General features: G+C 43.4%; 1 protein-coding gene across 3 annotated transcripts in view; it reads right to left on the minus strand.

The window, feature by feature from the left end:
- Positions 1 to 3,738: 3,738 nt before the first annotated feature.
- Positions 3,739 to 20,297, minus strand: part of tgs1 (trimethylguanosine synthase 1) — a 39,326-nt gene continuing 22,767 nt past the window's right edge. Inside the window, exons 10-15 of one of the 3 annotated variants that reach the window (XM_061840418.1) lie at positions 18,358 to 18,664; positions 12,027 to 12,170; positions 11,749 to 11,895; positions 9,526 to 9,744; positions 5,356 to 5,432; positions 3,739 to 4,021 (exon numbers count right to left, since the gene is read on the minus strand). In XM_061840418.1, the coding sequence (XP_061696402.1) occupies positions 3,905 to 4,021; positions 5,356 to 5,432; positions 9,526 to 9,744; positions 11,749 to 11,895; positions 12,027 to 12,170; positions 18,358 to 18,664 (1,011 nt within the window). In that variant the 3' untranslated portion in view covers positions 3,739 to 3,904. The other 2 variants (XM_061840419.1, XM_061840420.1) reach the window with 2 other exon arrangements.

Below are 20,297 nucleotides of genomic sequence, written 5' to 3' on the forward strand. Positions count from 1 at the left end.
TCAACAGAGCTGTATCTGATGTCGGTGCCCAATGAATTGCATGCCGACATTGATAAACAAACAGGCCTACATCCTGCCATTTTGCCACAGGTTGTTTTGCCAAAGAAATGTGTGGTGCTGAACAGACAACATCATCATGATAGTGGACCCGAAACCCATTTTTTCCTATCCCATGACAGAAGGTGGCAAGCTGCCAGCAAGAGGCAGCTGAGCAGGCTGATAGTAAGAAGGCGCAGCAGCAGAAGCAACTTGTCTGCAGACTGGAGGGAGCCTAGCGTTTGGAAGAGCAGGAGGGCCGTAATGTATTGGCCATCATCGCCACTTGGTTGCTCAGGTTGCTGTTTGATTTTCAGAGATATGGGGGGACCCTATCACTGGTGTCGTCTTGACGTATTCCACCAAGCAATCTCGGACACAGTGTCACAGGAGGAGATACACAGTCATCAGTTTCTTTGCACTCATTTTCTTTTATTAATTCTCCCTAAATCCTTTTGACTATCCTCTCGCTTATTAGCTTCTGTCAACCAAATTTCCAGACGTTCTGCATTTTTCACGGATGACCAAGGTTCTCACCCTTTCTCTAAGGGAGAGCCTGGACACCCTGCAGAGGAAAGTCATTTCGGCCCCTTGTATCCGGGATGTTGTTCTTCTGGTCACGACCCACAGCTCGTGCACATAGGTGAGGGTAGGAACGTAGATCAACTGGTAAATTGAGAGTTTTGCCTTTTGACTTAGCTCCCTCTTTACCACAAGTCTGGTGTGGCAGAGAAGTATGTTAAAATAGTAGAGGACATGTACGATGCCCGCAGGACAATGGTGAGGTGTGCCTTAGGTGTGACAAAAGAATTTAAGGTGGAGGTGGACCTGCATCAGGGATCAGCTCTGAGCCCCTTCCTGTTTGCAGTGGTAATGGATAGGCTGACAGATAAGGTTAGACTGGAATCCCCTTGGACCATGATGTTCGCAGATGATATTGTGATATGCAGTGAAAGCAGGGAGCATGCAGAGGAACAATTAGAAAGATGGAGACATGCACTGGAAAGGAGAGGAATTAAGATTAGCCGAAGTAAAACAGAATATATGTGCGTGAATGAGAGGGGTGGGTGAAGAGTGAAGCTCCAGGGAGAAGAGATAGCGAGGGTGGAGGACTTCAAATATTTAGGGTCAACCATCCAGAGCAATGGTGAGTGTGGTAAGGAAGTGAAGAAATGGGTCCAAGCAGGTTGGAACAGCTGGCGGAAGGTGTCTGGTGTGTTATGTGACAGAAGAGTCTCTGCTAGGATGAAGGGTAAAGTTTACAAAACAGTGGTGAGGCCGGCCATCATGTACGGATTAGAGACGGTGGCACTGAAGAAACAAGAAGCAGAACTGGAGGTAGCAGAAATGAAGATGTTGAGGTTCTCGCTCGGAGTGAGCAGGTTGGATAGGATTAGAAATGAGCTGATTAGAGGGACAGCCAAAGTTATATGTTTTGGAGACAAGATTCGAGAGAGCAGACTCCGATGGTTTGGACATGTTTGGAGGCGACAGAGTGAGTATATTGGTGGAAGGGTGCTGAGAATGGAGCTGCCAGGCAAAAGAGCGAGAGGAAGACCAAAGAGAAGGTTTATGGATGTGGTGAGGGAAGACATGAGGGGAGGTAGTGTTCGCAGCAGATAGGCTAAGATGGAAAAAGATGAGACAATGTGGCAACCCCAGGCAAAAGAGCGAGAGGAAGACCAAAGAGAAGGTTTATGGATGTGGTGAGGGAAGACATGAGGGGAGGTAGTGTTCGCAGCAGATAGGCTAAGATGGAAAAAGATGAGACAATGTGGCAACCCCTAATGGGACAAGATGAAAGTAAAAGAAGCAGAAGAAGGTTCAGCGGTATTTTACATCTGTAAGCAAAGGAAGTTTACATGGCCCTACACACGGCCTGTGTAGGCAGGTCTTATTGACGATGTTGTACACACTCATGGCGGTGTCACGTCGAAACTAAAATTATCATACCAAATCAAAACAGAATAACATAACTTGCAAATAAAACAAACAAATGACACAAAATATGCGCTTTAAATGCAATTTACATGCTCCCAGCACATTTTGTGGCATTCTGGTGCAGCTCTAAGGACGTCCATATTCTTCATTGTTCTTCACAGGACATGTCTCTAGAAGTTAAGATCTTTGTCGTGGTGTCTTTTTGCAAACTAATCTGGCTTTTTTATGTTTCTTTAGGAGTATGGGATTCATTCTCAGTGAGTAGCTATTCAGCCCGTATCGGTGCAGGACTTGTTTCACTGTGAATAATGACAGTTTCTTACCAGCTTCATCCAGCAGCGTCACAAGGTATTTAGCTTTTGTTCCGGAGATGATTCACACATTTCGGATCAAAACACTATCTATGGGACGCAGAGCCCATCTCCTCTTGAGCGGTGTGATGGCTAGACATTCCTATGATGTTATACGTGCATATAATTGTTTGAACAGATGAACATGGCACCTTGAACCATCTGGAAATTGAACCCAAGGATGAGTCAGACTTATGAAGCTCCATGATTCTTCCTGCCCAATTTCATTGGATTTTCCCATGATTTCAAACAAAGAAGCAGAGTGTTTGAGGTGTGTCCTGAAATACCACTTCAGGCGTGCTGTCAATTGACTCACATGTCAGTCAATCAGGAGCTTCCAAAGCCATGACCTCATCATCTGGGCTTCCCATGTTCTTTAAAAACAGTGTTTTTTGTGTATGTAAACTTTTCACCGCAAAGAAAATAATATAAAATTCTCAAACGTATTCTCTGTCATTATTGTGGCATTTTAACAAACTTAAACAATTTTGGTGATCCTGAAACTGGTGTGGTTTAGTGTCATTTGACTTCAGACAGTGAGACAAAAAAATTAAATGTTTTTGCACAGCATATATATACTTCTGGATTCAACTGTGTGCGTGTGTGTATAAACACACACACGCACACACACACACACATATCCATCCATCCATCCATTAATTTTCTGAGGCGCTTATACCATACTATGCAAGAGTGCTGGAGCCAATCCCAGCTGTTACCAGGCAGGAGGCAGTGTTCACACGTAACTGGTTGCCAGGCAATCGCAGGGCACATCGAAAACACAACAGCCACACTCACAATCACACCAAGAGGCAATTTAGAGTCACAGTGGTGCAGCTGTAAAGCGTTGGCCTCATAGTTCCGAGGACCAGGGTTCAAATCCTGGCCCCACCTGTGTGGAATTTGCATGCTCTTGCCATATGCATGGTTTTCTCTGGGCACTCCAATTTCGTCCCACATCCCAAAAACATGGATAAATAGCCCTTGGGTGTGATTGCCCTGCCTGGCAACCAGTTCAAGGAGTACCTTCCCTCCTGCCCAATGATAGCTGGAATTGGCTCCAGAACTCCAACAACCCTCGTGAGGATAAGTGGCTCAGAAAGTGGATGGATTTGTATATACATATATATATGCGTGTGCATACATATACACACATACAATATACTGTATATATAGGATATAGGTTTTATTGATATTTGTTACGATGGAAACTTGTGTCCATACTTGCCCCATGAGGATAAAGTTTTCTGAAACTGGAAACCTTGCAGGTTTCTTAAATCACCCTTTGGAGATTTTCCAACTCATCCTCGACTGTTCAGCAGCTCATATGGGGACAAAATTTTACAAGCATTTAAAAAAAAAAAGATTTAATTGCTCTTAAGACAATGTGGAAAGAATGCAAGGCAAAATGGAAGGTGTTACCAAAGATTTAGTTAAAGGTGGTTAAGTATTGTGTTTACATGCAATAAACTGAGTTCAGATTAAAATTTATAACATCAAAAAACAATGTTCCTATGGCAGTTTTACATATTTGGTGCCAATAGACAATCGTTTATTGGGTTGTGCATTTACTGTAGCTATGAGGCATCTCCCTTTATCAAACTGCCAAAGTACGCAGTTACAGTCTTCAGTTTGTTGTTGAGAAAATTCTGCTCCACCTCCACCTTCCCTCCTGGACCTGCCAATGAGGCAATCTGTGGACAAATTGACAGAGCTTAATCATTATATGTCTGTTGAATTTCAACAAGTTTGAAAATATAAGAAACGTACAGTATTGGATATTTGCATGGTATATATTAGACTAACTATTTCTTAGTACAGGGTTGTCCCACAAAAAATGTTTGCACACTTTAAATAATGATACAGTATTTGTAAATTCTTTTAGACGTTAAAAAATATTCTAATTATAGTAAACATCAAGTTCAAAATTAAAGTGTGTATACATTTTTTGGGACACCCTATATATTGCAATGGTTGTACATTACAACTACAACTAAAAAACATTTTTCAATAAATATCTCTTGCTGAGTCAAACAAAAATCATTATTTAAAAATATGTTTCAAAATATTCAATCATACTATATTTTATTGCCATAGCCAACAATGTGGGTCATTATCTTTATGAAGAATGTTGCATGTTGCTATATATGGGTTATCAGAGTAGATATTTTACTCTTATGCCAGTGATACGCCGAAACCGAAACTTGGAATCCGATTGCAGAAACACCGAAAGGGATAATCAACCAAATTGAATTGATAAGTGAATTTCATACCCCACCCAAAAAAAAGAAACATGAAGGGCTTTAGAGTAATTAAAATATGAAAATTGATAAAAACATTAATCAATTATAAAACTATGACAGTCTTTAGTAAAGTTGGGGTTATAACTGTAGACCTCCCATTCTATTGAAATTCACTTTCAGAACAATTACTATGACTTTTATATTTTCAAAATTATGTCAACAACATTAAATACCATATGAGAGTTGTTGCTGTATGGCAGCTAGCTATCTGGTTATTGCTGTATGCTACGCTAGTATGTGACCATGTGACTAAGAAAGCGTAACTGGATTGGCTGGGTGTTAGACGGTGAATTTCAGACAGCGAATTGTAGCCAGTTGAATCTCATGAGACTGAAAATATTGCGTTTGAATTTTAAAGGTGGAATTTTTTTATATGGCAAATTTGTTAACATTGAAAAGTTAAAGTGAAACACAGCTATTGAAAATGTGATCACTTTGAAATAATGTGAATTTTACATTGAATTTTCAGTGGCATTTTTACAGTGAAGAAAATAACTATTTCTATTTCTATTTCTGGTTTATTGCAAGTTCTCCCACTTAAAAATCATGGAGGGGTCTGAAATTTTCATCGTAGGTGCATGTCCACTGAGAGAGAGACAAGTGGGAGAACTTGCAATATAGCAGGGTGTTAAAATACTATTTTTCTTCACTCTATTTACTTCCATAGTTTTCTACTTTTCTACACCATATAACTCAACATCTGTTTTGACAATGAAGATTCTGACCTGATCCATGTCCGTATTGCGAGGCAGGAAGTATACAATGTTATCTGATATCTGTTTGGCCAGATGGAAAATCTGAAATGTGCCTTTGGTTAAGGTCAGAAACATACAATATTTTGTGAATCCAGCTGACCTACCTTCATATGACATATTGTCTAGGAAAAAAATTACAGTGGTGAAAAAAATAGTGACCTCAGAAATAACTTGAACCTAATAAAAGTAGTAATGTAATGAAATCATCCATCCACTAATTGTCATCCGCTTCTCTAAGGTCAGCTCATGGGGGGAAGCAGTCTCAGGATGGAAGCCCAGACTTCCCTCTCCTCAGCCACTTCCTCCACCTCTTCCGAGGGGGATACTGAGCCATTCCCAAGCCAGCCGAGAGACATCTCTACACCATGTCTTGGGTGGTCCCTGGGGGCATCTACCAGTGGGACGTGGCTGGAACACCTTGCCATGGAGCCATCTGGGAGTTTTCCCAATTGGATGCCCGGTTGACTTCATATGGCTCTTCTCAATGCGGAGGAGCAGTGGCTCTACTTCAAGCTCCCGGATGACCGAGCTTCTAACCCTATATTAAAGGCAGAGCCCGCTTAGGAAACTTATTTTGGCCACTTTATGTGGGATCTTGTTCTTTTGGTCGCAACCCACAGCTCGTGACCATAGGTAGAGGTTGGAACGTACATCGACCAATAAATTGAGAGCTTCGCCTTTCCGCTTAGCTACTTCTTCACTACAACGGACTGATACAAAGTTCATATCAATGCAGACGCTGCACCTGGGAGATGGCCAAGGAGGATAATATTGTTGCAAACAAATCATAAAAAAACTGTTGTGAAATCCGTGCTAGCTGATTTGCAACAAATAATCAATTGATCACTTCAGTCTGGCGAGTTCCCTCAAGCTCTTAAAGTAGCTACTGTTTAGCCTCTTCTAAAAAACAAAGCACTGGACACTTGCGTGTTAGCAAGCTATACACCCATCTCTAATTAAAGGTACTTTAAATGAATTCAGCAAATTCTTGAATTCAAATGGACTTTTGGACAAATTTCAATCAGGTTTCTGAGTTTATCACAGTACAGAATTGGCTCTTATCAAAGTGCTAAATGATATAAGATTGAATTCTGACTCAGGGAAGATGTCTATTTTGGTCTTATTTGATCTCAGTGTGGCTTTTGATGAAGTAGATCACAATGTACAGCCAAATAGGTTAGAAACGTGGGTAGGACTAAAAGAATGGTCCTAAATGATTCAAGTTCTTACTTGTTCTTACCTGAAGGAAAGGAGCTACTATGTAATCATTGCGCAACAAATGGCAAAGACATGTGGGGTCCCTCAAGGGTCAGTTCTTGGACCCTTCCTGTTCAGGCTGTATATGGTACCCTTGAGTCAAATTTTACAGAACTTTAGTTTTGACTGTCATAGCTATGCAGATGACACACAGTTATATATAGCAGTGCTCCTCGTACAAGGCCCAAACAGCCCATTGGGGGTTTGGCACCCCATAGTGCCGAAGCACCCCCCACAAAACTCCCTGAAGGACACTGTCAAACGCCTTCTCCAAGTTCACAAAACACATGTAGACTGGTTGGGTGAACTCCCATAAACCCTCAAAGACCCTGCCGAAGGTGTAGTCCTGGCCCACTGTTCTATGGCCAGGAGGAAAACCACATTGCTCCTCTTGAATCTGAGATTTGACTTCCCAATGGACTCTCCTCTCCAGTATCCCTGAACAGGCTTTACCAGAGAGACTTGGGTGTGTTATTCCCTTGTAGTTGGAAAATACCCTCTGATCTCCCTTTTCAAAACGTGGAACCACCACCCCATTCTGCCAATCTAGAGGTACTAACCACAATGTCCTGGCAATGGTACAGAGGCATGTCAACCAGCACAGCCACACAATATCCAGACCCTTTAGGAAATCTGAGCGAATCTCATCCAGCGTCGGGGCTTTGGTATCGAGGACCTTTTTAACCACCTTGCTGACCTACACTCCAGAGAAACGACAGCCTCTCTCAGAGACCTCAAACTCTGCTTCCTCATGGGATGGGGTCTTGGTGGAATTGAGAAGGACTTCAAAGTATTCTCCCCACCGAATCATTATGTCCCGAGTCGAGGTCAGGAGAGCCCCATCCTCACTATACGTAGTGTTGACGATGCACTGCTTCCCCCTCTTGAGACGCCGATTGGTGGAACAGAATTTCCTTTCAGCCACCTACAAGTCTTTCTCCATGGTCTCACTGAACACCTCCTTCCTTTGCCTCAGAAACCAGTAAAGCTGCATTCCACTTGACGAGCTGGTACCCATCAGATGCTCATCAGTCCCACAGGGCCAAAAAGCCGGATTAGACTTGATGGCATCACCCACTGCTTGGGTCCACCAATGGGTTTGGGATTGCTGCCACAACAGGCACAGACTCTGGCCAGCTGCCTCAGGAATGGAGGCGCAGAACATCGTCCACTAAGACTCCATGTTCCCTGTTTTTGTCCAAACGTGGGTGAAATTCTGCCAAAGGTGGGAGTTGAAACTCCTTCTGACAGATGATTGTGCCAAATGTTCCCAGCAGACCCTCACAATACTGGCATCTTCCCCCATCATCGGATCCGACTCATTACCCGCTGGTGATAAGGTGACAGGTTCGCCCCTCTCATCACCCAAGTGTCCAAGACGTAGCCACAAGTCCAATGGCACAACCACCAAGTCAATCATCAAAATATGACCTACAGTGTCCTGATGCCAAGTGGACGTTGTGAACTCATTGTGGCCTCTTCTCCAAAAAAATTAAAACCGAACTCCAACAACAAGATACGTAACTGTCAGACAGCACCATCCATCGTTATTTGAGCCAAAGTGCACTCATGGGAGACGGTCAAGGAGGAGACTACTGTTGCAAATAAATCACAAAAAAGTGAGACTGGAAACTGAAAAAAAAGATCTTTCTAGCAAGGCATATAAGCTATAAGTTAACAGACACAAAAATGAAGTATATCATGAAAATAACACTTTCTCTCTTGTGAAACATGGAAGAGACTGCTCTTTTCTGTCACAGGGTGTCTTGAAACTATGCAGGATAAAATGAACTAAAATAAAAAAAGAATATCAAGGTATTCTTGAGAAGACTGTGCAGCCCAGTGTCGACAAGTTGGTCTCAGTCGCAGGGCAAAGGTCAACAGGATATTGACCCAAAACACACAGTAAAAAAACCCAAGAAAGGCTAAGAGAAAAAAATAGGAGTATTCTGAAGTGGCTTGCTATGATAAAATATAGATTTTAGATTTTTTTTTTTAAATATAGATTAAATATCTTTGAAACAGGGCGGCACGGTGGATCAGCTGGTAAAGTGTTGGCCTCACAGGTCTGAGGACCCGGGTTCGATCCTGGCCCCGCCTGTGTGGAGTTTGCATGTTCTCCCCGTGGCTGCGTGGGTTTTCTCTGGGCACTCCGGTTTCCTGCCACATTCCATAAACATGCAACATTAATTGGACACTCTAAATTGCCCCTAGGTGTGATTGTGAGTGTGGCTGTTTGCCTCAATGTGCCCTGCAATTGGCTGGGAACCAGTTCAGGGTGTAACCCGCCTCTTGCCCTTTGACAACCGGATAGGTTCCAGCACTCCCCGCGGCCCTTGTTAGAATAAGCGGCAAAGAAAATGGATGGATGGATGGATCTTTGAAACAATCTAGAGAAAGCACCTGTCAATCTTGAGACTTTGCTACCCAGGTACCATCATTTTAGTCAAGGCCTGGTTCATGATTCTGTGCATTAAAAACAAAACAAAACTGTTGAACCACAATACAGAAACAATGTCTGATTTTCATTCATTCAAAGTTTTATTTCTTACTATTGTGAAATTCAAATTATCTCTGTGAACAGTTTTTTTTTCATTAATGGGGGGGGGGTACCAACAATTTTATCCATGTCTACCAAGTGACTGAAAAAAGTATTCTACTCATTATTTTAAAAAAATGAGGGCTCTTTTTTGCAATACTTTTTTGTTATTGCAAAACGAAATGAAACAGCAATCAGTCATATTGTGGAGGTGGTCATGCTGACTGTGGTGGTTGGCAGCATAAATGTCAGTATAAATGTTAAAAAAAAAAAAACTCTTTAAAGTGCTACGATTATATCCAATCTAATGATAAATTGGTCTAAAACAGATTACATGAAAGGATATCCATCTGGGTCCATCATGGTTTTAATGTCAAACACCTCAGCAGTCGCGTAATCTGGTCCTCCCCAAGGGGGTGACAAGAAGACAATGTCACCACAGAGACGAGGTGCCAGCTGAAGGAAGTCCCCTTGCAGGAACTCGATTTGATGTGCAACACCATAAACACCAGCATTGTGGCGTGCCAAGTCCAAACGTACTGGGTCTATATCCACAGCTAAGACTGACAGTAAAACACAGCACATGTGAACATGAGTATACAAGAACAATTTTCATTCAAATTTGTGGACAATCTCTCACAGACACATTAAAAAAAAATGAGACAACAAAACCAAAAACAAAACTCAGCGGTAGTTTAGGTAGATTTTTGAAAGGCTTTTGTGGAACAGAATTAACTAGGACGCTCTCATAATTCCTGAAGTTTGATGATTCATGATTTTCTCCATTTTTGATTATTCACTCAATCCCTAAATGTGAATTTAGAATGAAATACAATAACAATGCAGGATATCATATTGCCGATAAAAATCTTCTCAAAACACCATTAAATGATAGAGGATTAACCTCAAATTTCCAAGGTACAGTACATGACATGACCTATCGGATACATTGTTAATCCAAATAAGCGGAATGTTCCTTTAATATCAGCCCAATGTTCATTAAGGGAAAAGGCACGGCGTATTTTCCTTAACTTTGAAAGAGCTGAAACGCAAGGACGCTGAGGAGGAATTAACCGATAGGCAAGGGCTACATGCCCATGCTTCCTTAGCAATAGCTAAGTTCAGCCTTCCCTCCTTCTTCGCCATCTACCTCTCGCCGTAATGGTAAGTACGGCATCTTATTTTTTTATTTTAATATACAGTATATTAGTTTTTATACAAAGTACCCACCCACACTTATTTTCTAACCCACTTATCCTCATGAGGGCAGCGGGAGTGCTGGAGCCAATCCCAGCTGTCATCGTAAATTTTGACTAATGGTAAAATCCGACTGATGCGGAAATTTGGGTTATACCACCACCGGAGGAAGGGATTTCATTTGTAGATCGAGGACTCCCTGTAATAAGGGAAGTGTATAAAAATTATTTAAAAAAAAAAAAAAAAAATCAACTTCTACTCCACAGATTTCACTTAAAGTGCCACCGACACGTAAAGCATGATTTTTAGTATGTTTTTAAATGGAAAAAAAGGCAGCCGGAATGGACCCATCCGTTTTTTTTTTTTTTACCACAGGTCATGATGTTATCGTGTATTTTATTTTTGTATCTCCCACCATGAAAATCCTCTGATGGCCTTTGTTTTGGAGAAGAAGCAGGAAGTTACGTTTTTTCCAGATGCCCACACTGGCAAGTTCGTGTGTTGATATCAGTTTTAACAGCGGGAAAGTAGCTGTTTTTTCCTGTGTGTTAGCCAAAATGCCATCTTGTTGTATTGCTGGATATTGCTCGAGCACGAGGGAGAATGGATTCACTCTTCACGTTTCCAAAAGACCCGGTTCGTCGTGAAAAATCGATTGCACAGGTGCAAAGGACAAGAGCTTTGTGGGTTCCAAATTACAGGTAGGTGTGTATAGAGATTAAAAAAACTAACAGTTGTGGGGATGACGGTGGCGGCGCAGAGGTGGATCGGACACAGAGCTGGAGGCCACCGGTGTCTGGGCACTTTGCCCAGCATGGGTCCTCATACACTCATCGTACGCTACGTACTGTCATACATACTCCAGGAGAGTCTGTTGGTAGTTAGAAGTGATCTCCATATCATCTAAATATGGCTTGAAACGATAGGGTAATATTGCCCCAGTCACTTCACTTGATTGTGAGACGTTCACTTCTTCGAAAAGAGCTTCCGTGTCAGAAGTGGCCGTCGGAAAAATCCGAAAAATCTGTTGTTCTTCTCCCAACCCGTCCCCCAGGTGGCACAGCGTCTTCTCAGTGGCGACTTTCCCAGTGTGACGTCTGTAAATGACATTGCAGGTAATATGGCTGCCACTGGGATGTGGAGTGAGACTTCCGCAACTTTGCGCATGAATGACAACTCTCCGCCCATTTTTTTTTGTATAGACATTCATGTGAATAATATTATATGTTGTTTTCATAAAAATATCTATTTTAAAATGTACATAGGCATGTCGGTGGCACTTTAATGTGGGTATTTTTTGGAATATAACCCCCGCGTTAAATGAGGGAATGCTATGTATCCATAATTTTTTACAGAAGTGAATTTTCTACCTCTTTTCCCAGTGAGTGCAAACTGGATTGAGTTTCCTCCAACTCCACAAAAGGCGTCAATAACCAGCTGTGTGTTGGAAAGGCTGGACTCAACTCTGAGGGCGATGTGCTCAGCAATCTTTTCTGGTGTCACAGAAAACCAGCCCTCTGCAAACATGCAACAATGTATGTTTTGGGGAGATTAAAGCGTGGAAAAAAAACCCACACATGGTAATAAGCGCTGAACGTCTGAGAGATCTTTTTTTTTTGTCTTTCTTGAAAGACATGTCCACACCAACCTCTGTCCAGTTTGATTCCTTCATCAAAGCGAGAGAAGAGTCTGTAGCGCTGAGCCCAGTATTTGGCGAGGCCTGGTTCTGTTATCATGTTTTCCGGTACTTGCCGCTGCCTCCAGTGCTTACTCTTCTTTGGCTTCTTTGCCTCTTTCACATTCATAACACACACAATTAGATTTGAGTTTATATAATTAAGGACAGAACGCACAAAAGTACAATGATGATGTGCATATACTACTTTTGAGCGAACACTGGTTTACATATAAACCTTTATCTTCCAAATCACTAACACAAAAGATAGCATTCAAATTATTTAGTGTTGAGCTAAATGTCTGAAACATACAACGGCCTTGAACTGGATGGACAACCAGGAGGCAACTAGTTTAAATTTCCATATTTTGGTGTGTGTGTGTGTGTGTGTGTGTGTGTGTGTGTGTGCGTGTGTAGGTGTGTGTGTCTGTGTGGAGGGAGGGTGTTGCACCAAGTCTCCAATTAAGGATCTTCCAATCCAAACGAAAGGTTTTCCTCCAATATTCATATCATATGATTAATGGGTCACTATACTGTATTGATCAAGGCTTGGGTAAGATGTAATTTTGTCGGACAGCTTGGAGAGATTCCCTTGCATTTGGAGCCAACTCACCATCCAGTGGTGATTGGTTGACAGCCCCGCCCCTCTCTTCACCCAAGTGTCCTAGATGTGCAGCACCAAGTTCAATGACACGACTACAAAGTCGATCATTGCACTGCGGCTTAGTATGCCCTGGTGCAAAGTACCAATGTGGAAACACTCATGTTTGAAGATGGCGTTAGTTATAGACACATCTGTGATGAGCAAAGAAGTTAAATAATGGAACATTGCTTGGGTCCTGATCCGGCAACTGTTCTTTGCAATCATGCCCCTCCAGCTCTCAGTTGCATGAGCCACGAGTGAGTGTTGAAGTCCCCCAGCAAAACAAGGAATATTTTATATGCTAGACCCAAACATATTTTGAGGGTCTACTACCAGAGTCCCCTGCCAGGAGGAGTTTCAACTCCTACCTGTGGCAGAATTCTACCCATCTCCCAGGGTTGGCAGTGGACGTTGAGTCAGAGTGAACCAGGTCTAGCACTTTCATCGTTAAGGCAGCCAACCGGAGCAATGCCCATAAGGTGGCAGGTGTCTGTCGTAGTGCCAATCCCCGTACCGAAGGGATGCGATCAACCTGAAGAAGTCCTATCAGGACTTTTTGGCCTGTGGGACTCCGGAGGAAGCTGATAAGTACCGGGCGGCCGAGCAGAATGGAGTTTTGGTAGTCGCTGAGGCAAAAACCTGGCCACTGGAGCTGTTCGGTGAAGGCATAGAAAACAACTTCCAGACATCTTTGAGGGAAATTCAGGTTTAATGTTTAGAAGGGGTAAGCAGTGCAATTCTTTGTAGAGTGGGGATGAGGCACTGTTGACATCAAATCAGGATATTGTGAGTCAGTGGGCATTATACGTCTCAGACCACCTTAATTGTTCAGACACACCTTTCCAGGGGGCAGCAAGAGTTTAGGGAATCTGAGGTGGGTCCCTATCTCTGGGGCTGAAGTCACCGAGGTGGTTAAAATGGTCCTTGGTGGCGAGATCATAGGGGTGAATGAGATCCTCCCGGATATTCTGAAGGCTCTGGATGTTGTGGTGTAGTCCTGGTTTGACAAGCCTCTGCAACATTGTATGGAAATCGTGGAGAGAGACTCTAGATTGGGACACTGGGGTGCGATGGTCCCACTTTTCAAGGGTCCTCAAAAACTATGGCAAACTGGACACTCTGACACCGGTTGTTAAGTACTTATATGACCGGTGTCAGAATAAGTCAAATACATTTACACTGAGGCTTGGACTCTGTCAGAGCTGCCATTTGGAACCACTTCTCTTCATTACCTTCATGGACATAATTTCTAGGTGTAGCCTAGGAGTTGAAGAAATCTGGTTTGGTGACGTTTGTATTATGTCTCAGATTTTTGCAGATGATGTGGTTCTCATGGCTGCATCAAATTTGATCTCCAATTCTCAAGAAGTGGTTCACAGTTGAGTGTGAAGCGGCTGGAATGAAAATCAGCACCTCCAAATCTGATCCTCAGTCAGGATCCTCAGTCAGAAGAGGGTATCTTCCTAACCCTCTCCAGGTTGACTATTACTATCTGCAGCTCGTTGGGCAGCACAATATTGTGCAACATGTCGGCCGGTCCCAAGTCCGGATGAATGCAGAGCGTTGCGGCAGAAAGGGCTTTCGGCGTAAAAACTGTGCCAAACAAATAGCGTTCATCACACGAATTCCATCACAGTTAGGTCGTGGCCAGGGCTTCCTATGCCCGCCCCCGGAACTGTTAATATAGAAAACGTAGCTAGAAATTCCGATAATGCAGGACGAAGACTAAAAAGAGGAGGAAATCGGCTTACTCGGAAGAAAAAGAGGAATGTACAAACCCCACAGCTGTGTGTAGGGACTTTAAATGTTGGGACTTTAACAGGAAACGCTCAGGAATTAGTTGACATGATGATTAGGAGAAAAGTTGATATGCCGTGAAGAAAATGAAAAAAGACAAACACAGATTTTCTCTAGATCAGGCAGGTTTGTGGGCTGTCGCTGAGAAACACAGAGTTTCAGCTCACTCCAAAGATTTTCTACTGGGTTTAGGTCTGGAGACTGGCTTGATATGCTTCTTACGGAGCTACTCCTTGGCTTTCCTGGGTGTGTGCTTTGGTTGAGACATTTTGGTCTCATCTGACCACAAAACTTTCTCCCATGAGTCCTCTGTATCGTCCAAATGGTCAGTGGCAAACTTAAGATGGGCCTTGACATGTGCTGGTTTAAGTAGGGGAACTTTACGTGCCATGCATGATTTCAAACCATGACGTCTTAGTGTACTACCAAGAGTCACCTTGGAAAAGGTGGTCCCAGCTCTTTTCAGGGCATTAACCAAGTCCTGTCGTGGAGTCCTGGGCTGATTCCTCACCTTTCTAAGGATCACTGAGACCCCACGAGGTGATATCTGGCAAGGGGTTCCACTTCGATTGAGATTGACAGTCACTTTTAGCTTCTTCCATTTTCTAATGATTGCTCCAACAGTGGACCTTTTTTCACCAAGCTGCTTGGCAATTACTCCGTAGCCCTTTCCAGCCATGTGAAGTTGTACAATTTTATCTCTGGTGTCTTTGGACAGTCCTTTGGTCTAGGCCATGTTATAAGTTTGAATATTACTGATTGTATGGGGTGGACAGGTGTCTTTATGCAGCTAATGACCCTCCATGATTTCTAAGTGGGAGAACTTGCAATATAGCAGGGTGTTCAAATACTTATTTTCTTCACTGTATTGTGCATCCAAGAGAGCAAATGGAAAGGGAATAAGCGTAGAGGTTTAGGAGCAGGGTTTAAATTATTTTATCCTGGAATAGATGGGAAGAGAAATGGAGTAGGGGTTATTTTAAAAGAGCTGGTTAAGAATGTCATTGAGGTGAAAATGATGATGAAGATGAAATTTGAAATTGAGGGTATAATGTATAATGTGATTAGCAGCTATGGCCCACAGGTAGGATGTGACCTCGAGTTGAAAGAGAAATTCTGGAAGGAACGAGGCAAACTAGTCCTGAGCATCCCAGACAGAGAGAGAGTTGTGATTGATGCAGATTTCAATGGACATGTTGGCGAAGGAAACAGGGGCGATGAAGAAGTGATGGGTACGTACGGCATTCAGCAAAGGAAGTTTGAGTGACAGATGGTGGTGGATTTCACAAAAAGGATGGAATTGGCAGTGGTGAACACTTATTTCCAGAAGAGACAGGAACATAGTGTGACCTACAAGAGTGGAGGTAGAAGCACGCAGGTGGATAATATTTTTTGCTGACGGTGTAATCTGAAGGAGGTTACTGATTGTAAAGTAGTGGTGGGGGAGAGTGTAGCTCAACAGCATAGGATGGTGGTGTGTAGGATGACTCTGGTAGCGGGTAAGAATACTAAGAAGACATGGGTCGAGCAGAGAATCAGGTGGTGGAAGTTGAGAAAGAAAATCTTGTATGGCCTTTCGGAAAGAGGTGAGACAGGTTCTAGATGGACAGGAATAGCTCCCAGAAGACTGGAATACGATGCCAAGGTATTCAGAGTGGCAGGCAGGAGAGTACTTGGGGTGTTTTCTGGTAGGAAAGAGGAGAAGAAGACTTGGTGGTGGAACCCCAAAATACAAGTCATCCCAGGAAAGAGATTAGCAAAGAAGTGGGACACGGAGAGGACAGAGTGGAGGTGAAAGGAATACATTGAGATGCGTCGTAGGGCAAAGGGAGAGGTGATGAAGGCTAAACAAGAGGCATATGACGACGTGTACATCAGGTTAGATACGAAAAAAGGAGAAAAGGATCTCTACAGGTTGGCCAGACAGAGGGATGGAGATGGGAAGGATGTGCAGTAAGTAAAGGTGATTAAGGATAGTGATGGAAACATGTTGACTGGTGCCAGTAGTGTGCTAAGTAGATGGAAAAAGTATTTTGAGAAGCTATTGAATGAAGTAGATGGGAGAGAAGGTAGAAGAGAAGATGCAAGTGTGAATGACCGGGAAGGGGCATTGATCAGTAAGGGAGAAGTTAGAAAGGCACTGAACAAAATGAAAAATGGAAAGACAGTTGTTCCCAATGACATACCAATGGAGGTATGGAAGCAATTTGGAGAGGTGGCTGTGGAGTTTTTGACCAACTTATTCAATAGAATACTAGCGGGAGAGAAGATACCAGAAGAATGGAGGAAAAGTGTGCTAATCCCCATTTTTTAGAACAAAGGCGATATTCAGAACTCCAGAAACTACAGAGAAATAAAGATGATGAGCCACACAATGAAGTTATTGGAAAGAGTAGTGGAGGCTAGACTAAGGACAGAAGTAAGTATCTGCGAGCAACAGTATGGTTTCATGCCTAGAAAGAGTACCACATTTGTTGACTTGGGCTCAAACGGAGCAATGGAGAGTGTGGTAAGGAAGTGAAGAAACAGGTCCAAGCGGGGTGGAACAGTTGGCAGAAGGTGTCTGGTGTTCTATGTGACAAAAGCGTCTCTGATAGGATGAAGGGAAACGTTTATAAAACAGTTGTGAGGCCGCCCATGATGTACGGATTAGACGGTGGCACTTAAGAAACAGCACAAAGCAGAACTGGAGGTAGCAGAAATGAGGATGCTGAGGTTCTCGCTTGGAGTGAGCAAGTTGGATAGGATTAGAAATGAGGTCATAAGAGGAACAGCCAAAGTTGGATGTTTTGGAGACAAGGTTATAGAGAGCAGACTTAGATGGTTTGGACATGTTCAGAGACAAGAGAGGGAGTATATGGGTAGAAGGGTGCTGAGGATGGAGCTGCCAGGCAAAAGAGCGAGAGGAAGACCAAAGAAAAGGTTGATGGATGTTGCGAGGGAGGACATGAGGTCAATGAAGATGAAAATGAAGTCATTTTTGGCCAATGTCTCATGGTAGTCATGAACACTGACCTGAACTGAGGCCTGCGAGGCCTGCAGATGTTTAGATTTTGTTCCAGGTTCTTTTGTGACCTCTTGGATGAGTCGTCATTGCACTCTATGAGTTGTTTTAGTTGGTCGTCCAATCCTGGAAAGGTTTGTCACTGTTTCCAGTTTTACCCATTTGTGAATAATGGCTTTGACAGTGGTTCGCTGGAGCCCCAAAGGAAATGGATTTGTAACGTTTCCAGACTGATAGATTCCATTTCCTCTAGAATTATTTGGATTGTGGCATGATGCATTGGTTGTTGAAATCTTGTATCCTACTTCAAATTCTCTGACAGATTCTATTCAAGTGATTTCTTGATTCAACAAGTATGGTGGTAATCAGGTTTGGGTGTAGCGTGTAAAATTGAACTCCCCTTTCCCAGTTTTGTGGTTAGTCACAGTGACTGTGATTGAACAAGCGGGGCAATTACTTTTTTACAGAGGATCAGGAAGGTTTGGATTTTTTATTGTGGCTGAATGAATTGAAATGTCATTTGAAGACTGCATTTTGTATTTCCTTGGGTTGTCTCTGAGTGAAATTAAAATTTGTTTGATGATTTGAAAATATTGTGTGTGACAGATGTGGAAAAAAATAAAAATAAAAAACAGACATTAGGACAGGGCAAATGCTTTTTTTACAGTACTGTATGTTACGTCCTAATTGTGAGGCACAGCCACTAATCACATTATACATATCCTCAGTTTCAATATAATAATCATAATCATATTAGTCAGGTGTTCAAATAATTCACTCTCTACTCACTGCATTAAAATTTAAAAATGAGTGTGTTAAAATACAAAATCCAATTTGAAACTTACACCTTGTGTACTCACCACCATTGCCTAAAGGTCTGTCAGGCAAGAGAAAGTGTGGGATTTCCATACATTTGAGAAGCCGAATGGGCTCCTTCCTTGGACATGCCTGACAGATTTTCTTATCGGTGTCCAGCAAAGCAGGACTCTCCTTATCCATGGAGTGATTACTTCCATGTGCAAACTTCTCACTAGATTGATTGTTTTTGTCAGATGAACCTAAAGTTGGAAGCTTCTCCACAGAGTGCATGCTTCCTCGTTCATACTCTTCTTTCTTGTTAAGAGGCATACGTGCCTCACTCTTGCTCTGCTCAAGGAAGTTTTGGACCTGTGAAAACAAATCAACAAATAAATAATTAAATCAGGTACTGTATTATTTAGTTATCCTTTTAATAAAATTCCATCCATCCATCCATTCTCTACCGTTTTTCTGGGTTGGGTCGTGGGGGTATTAGCTTTAGCAGGGATACCTAGACTTGCCTTTCCCCAGCCACTTCTTCCAGCTCTTCCAGAGGGATCCTGAGGCGTTCCCAAGCCATCTGAGAGACATAGTCTCTTCAACGTGTCCTGGGTCATCCCCAAGGTCTTTTTCCGGTGGGACATGCTCGAAACACCTCACCAGGGTGGCATCCGAATCAGATGCCCCAGCCAACTCATCTGGTTCCTCTCAATGCGGAGGAGTAGCAGCTCGACACTGAGCCCTCCCGGATGACCGCACTTCTCACCCTCGCTCTAAGGGAGACCTCGGACACCCTCAGGAGGAAACTCATTTCGGCCGTTTGTATCCGGGATTGTGTTCTTTCAGTCACTATCCACAGCTCATCCCCATAGGTGAGGGCAGGAACGTAGATCGACTGGTAAATTGAGAGCTTCGCTTTTGACTGAGCTCCCTCTTTATCACAACAGACCAATACAAAGTCCCCATCACTGCAGACGGTGCACCGATCAGTCTGTCGATCTCCTGCTCCATTCATCCCTCACTCGTGAACAAAACCCCAAGATACTTGAACTCCTCCACTTGGGGAAGGATCTCATTCCCAACCTGGGGAGGGCACCCCACCCTTTTCTGACTGAGGACCATAGTCTCGGATTTGGAGGTGCTGATTCTCATCCCAGCCCCTTCACACTCTGCTCCGAACCGCTCTAGTGAGAGCTGGAGATCACGGCTTGATGAAGCAAACAGAATCACACCATCTGTAAAGAGCAGAGATGTGATGCTGAGGCCACCAAACCGGACGCCCTGTACGCCTCGGCTGCGCCTACAAATTCTGTCCATAAAAGTTATGAACAAATTCGGTGATAAAGGGCAGCCTTGGCGGAGTCCAACTCTCACTGGAAACGAGTAAGACTTATTGCCGGCAATGTGGACCAAACTCTGACAGCGGTCGTACAGGGACCGAACAGCATGTATCGGGGTTCGGTACCCCATATTCCCGAAGAGCCCCCAACAGGACTCTCCGAGGCACACGGTCGAATGCCTTCTCCAGGTCCACAAAACATGTAGAGTGGTTTCGCGAACTCCCTTGCATCCTCGAGGTTCCTGCAGAGGGTGTAAAGCTGGTCCACTGTTCCACGGCCAGGAAGAAAACCACATTGCTCCTCCTGAATCCGAGACTCAACTTACCGATAGACCCTCCTTTCTCTTGTACCCCTAAATAGACCTTACCAGGGAGGCTAAGGAGTGTGATCCCTCTATAGTTGGAACACACCCTCCGGTCACCCTTCTTGAAAAGGGGGACCACCACCCCAGTCTGCCAATCAATAGCCACTGTCCCCGATGTCCACGCCATGTTGCAGAGGCATGTCAACCAGGACAGCCCCGCATAATTGAACTGCCACCTAGGGTGTGCTGGTGCCAAGAAGACATCTGAACACCCTTATGCCTGAACATTGTGTTTGTTATGGACAATCCGTGATGAGCACAGAAGTCCAATAGCAGAACACCACTCGAGTTCTGATCG

This window comes from Syngnathoides biaculeatus, chromosome 13, assembly GCF_019802595.1.
Source record: "Syngnathoides biaculeatus isolate LvHL_M chromosome 13, ASM1980259v1, whole genome shotgun sequence".
Taxonomy (NCBI): domain Eukaryota; kingdom Metazoa; phylum Chordata; class Actinopteri; order Syngnathiformes; family Syngnathidae; genus Syngnathoides; species Syngnathoides biaculeatus.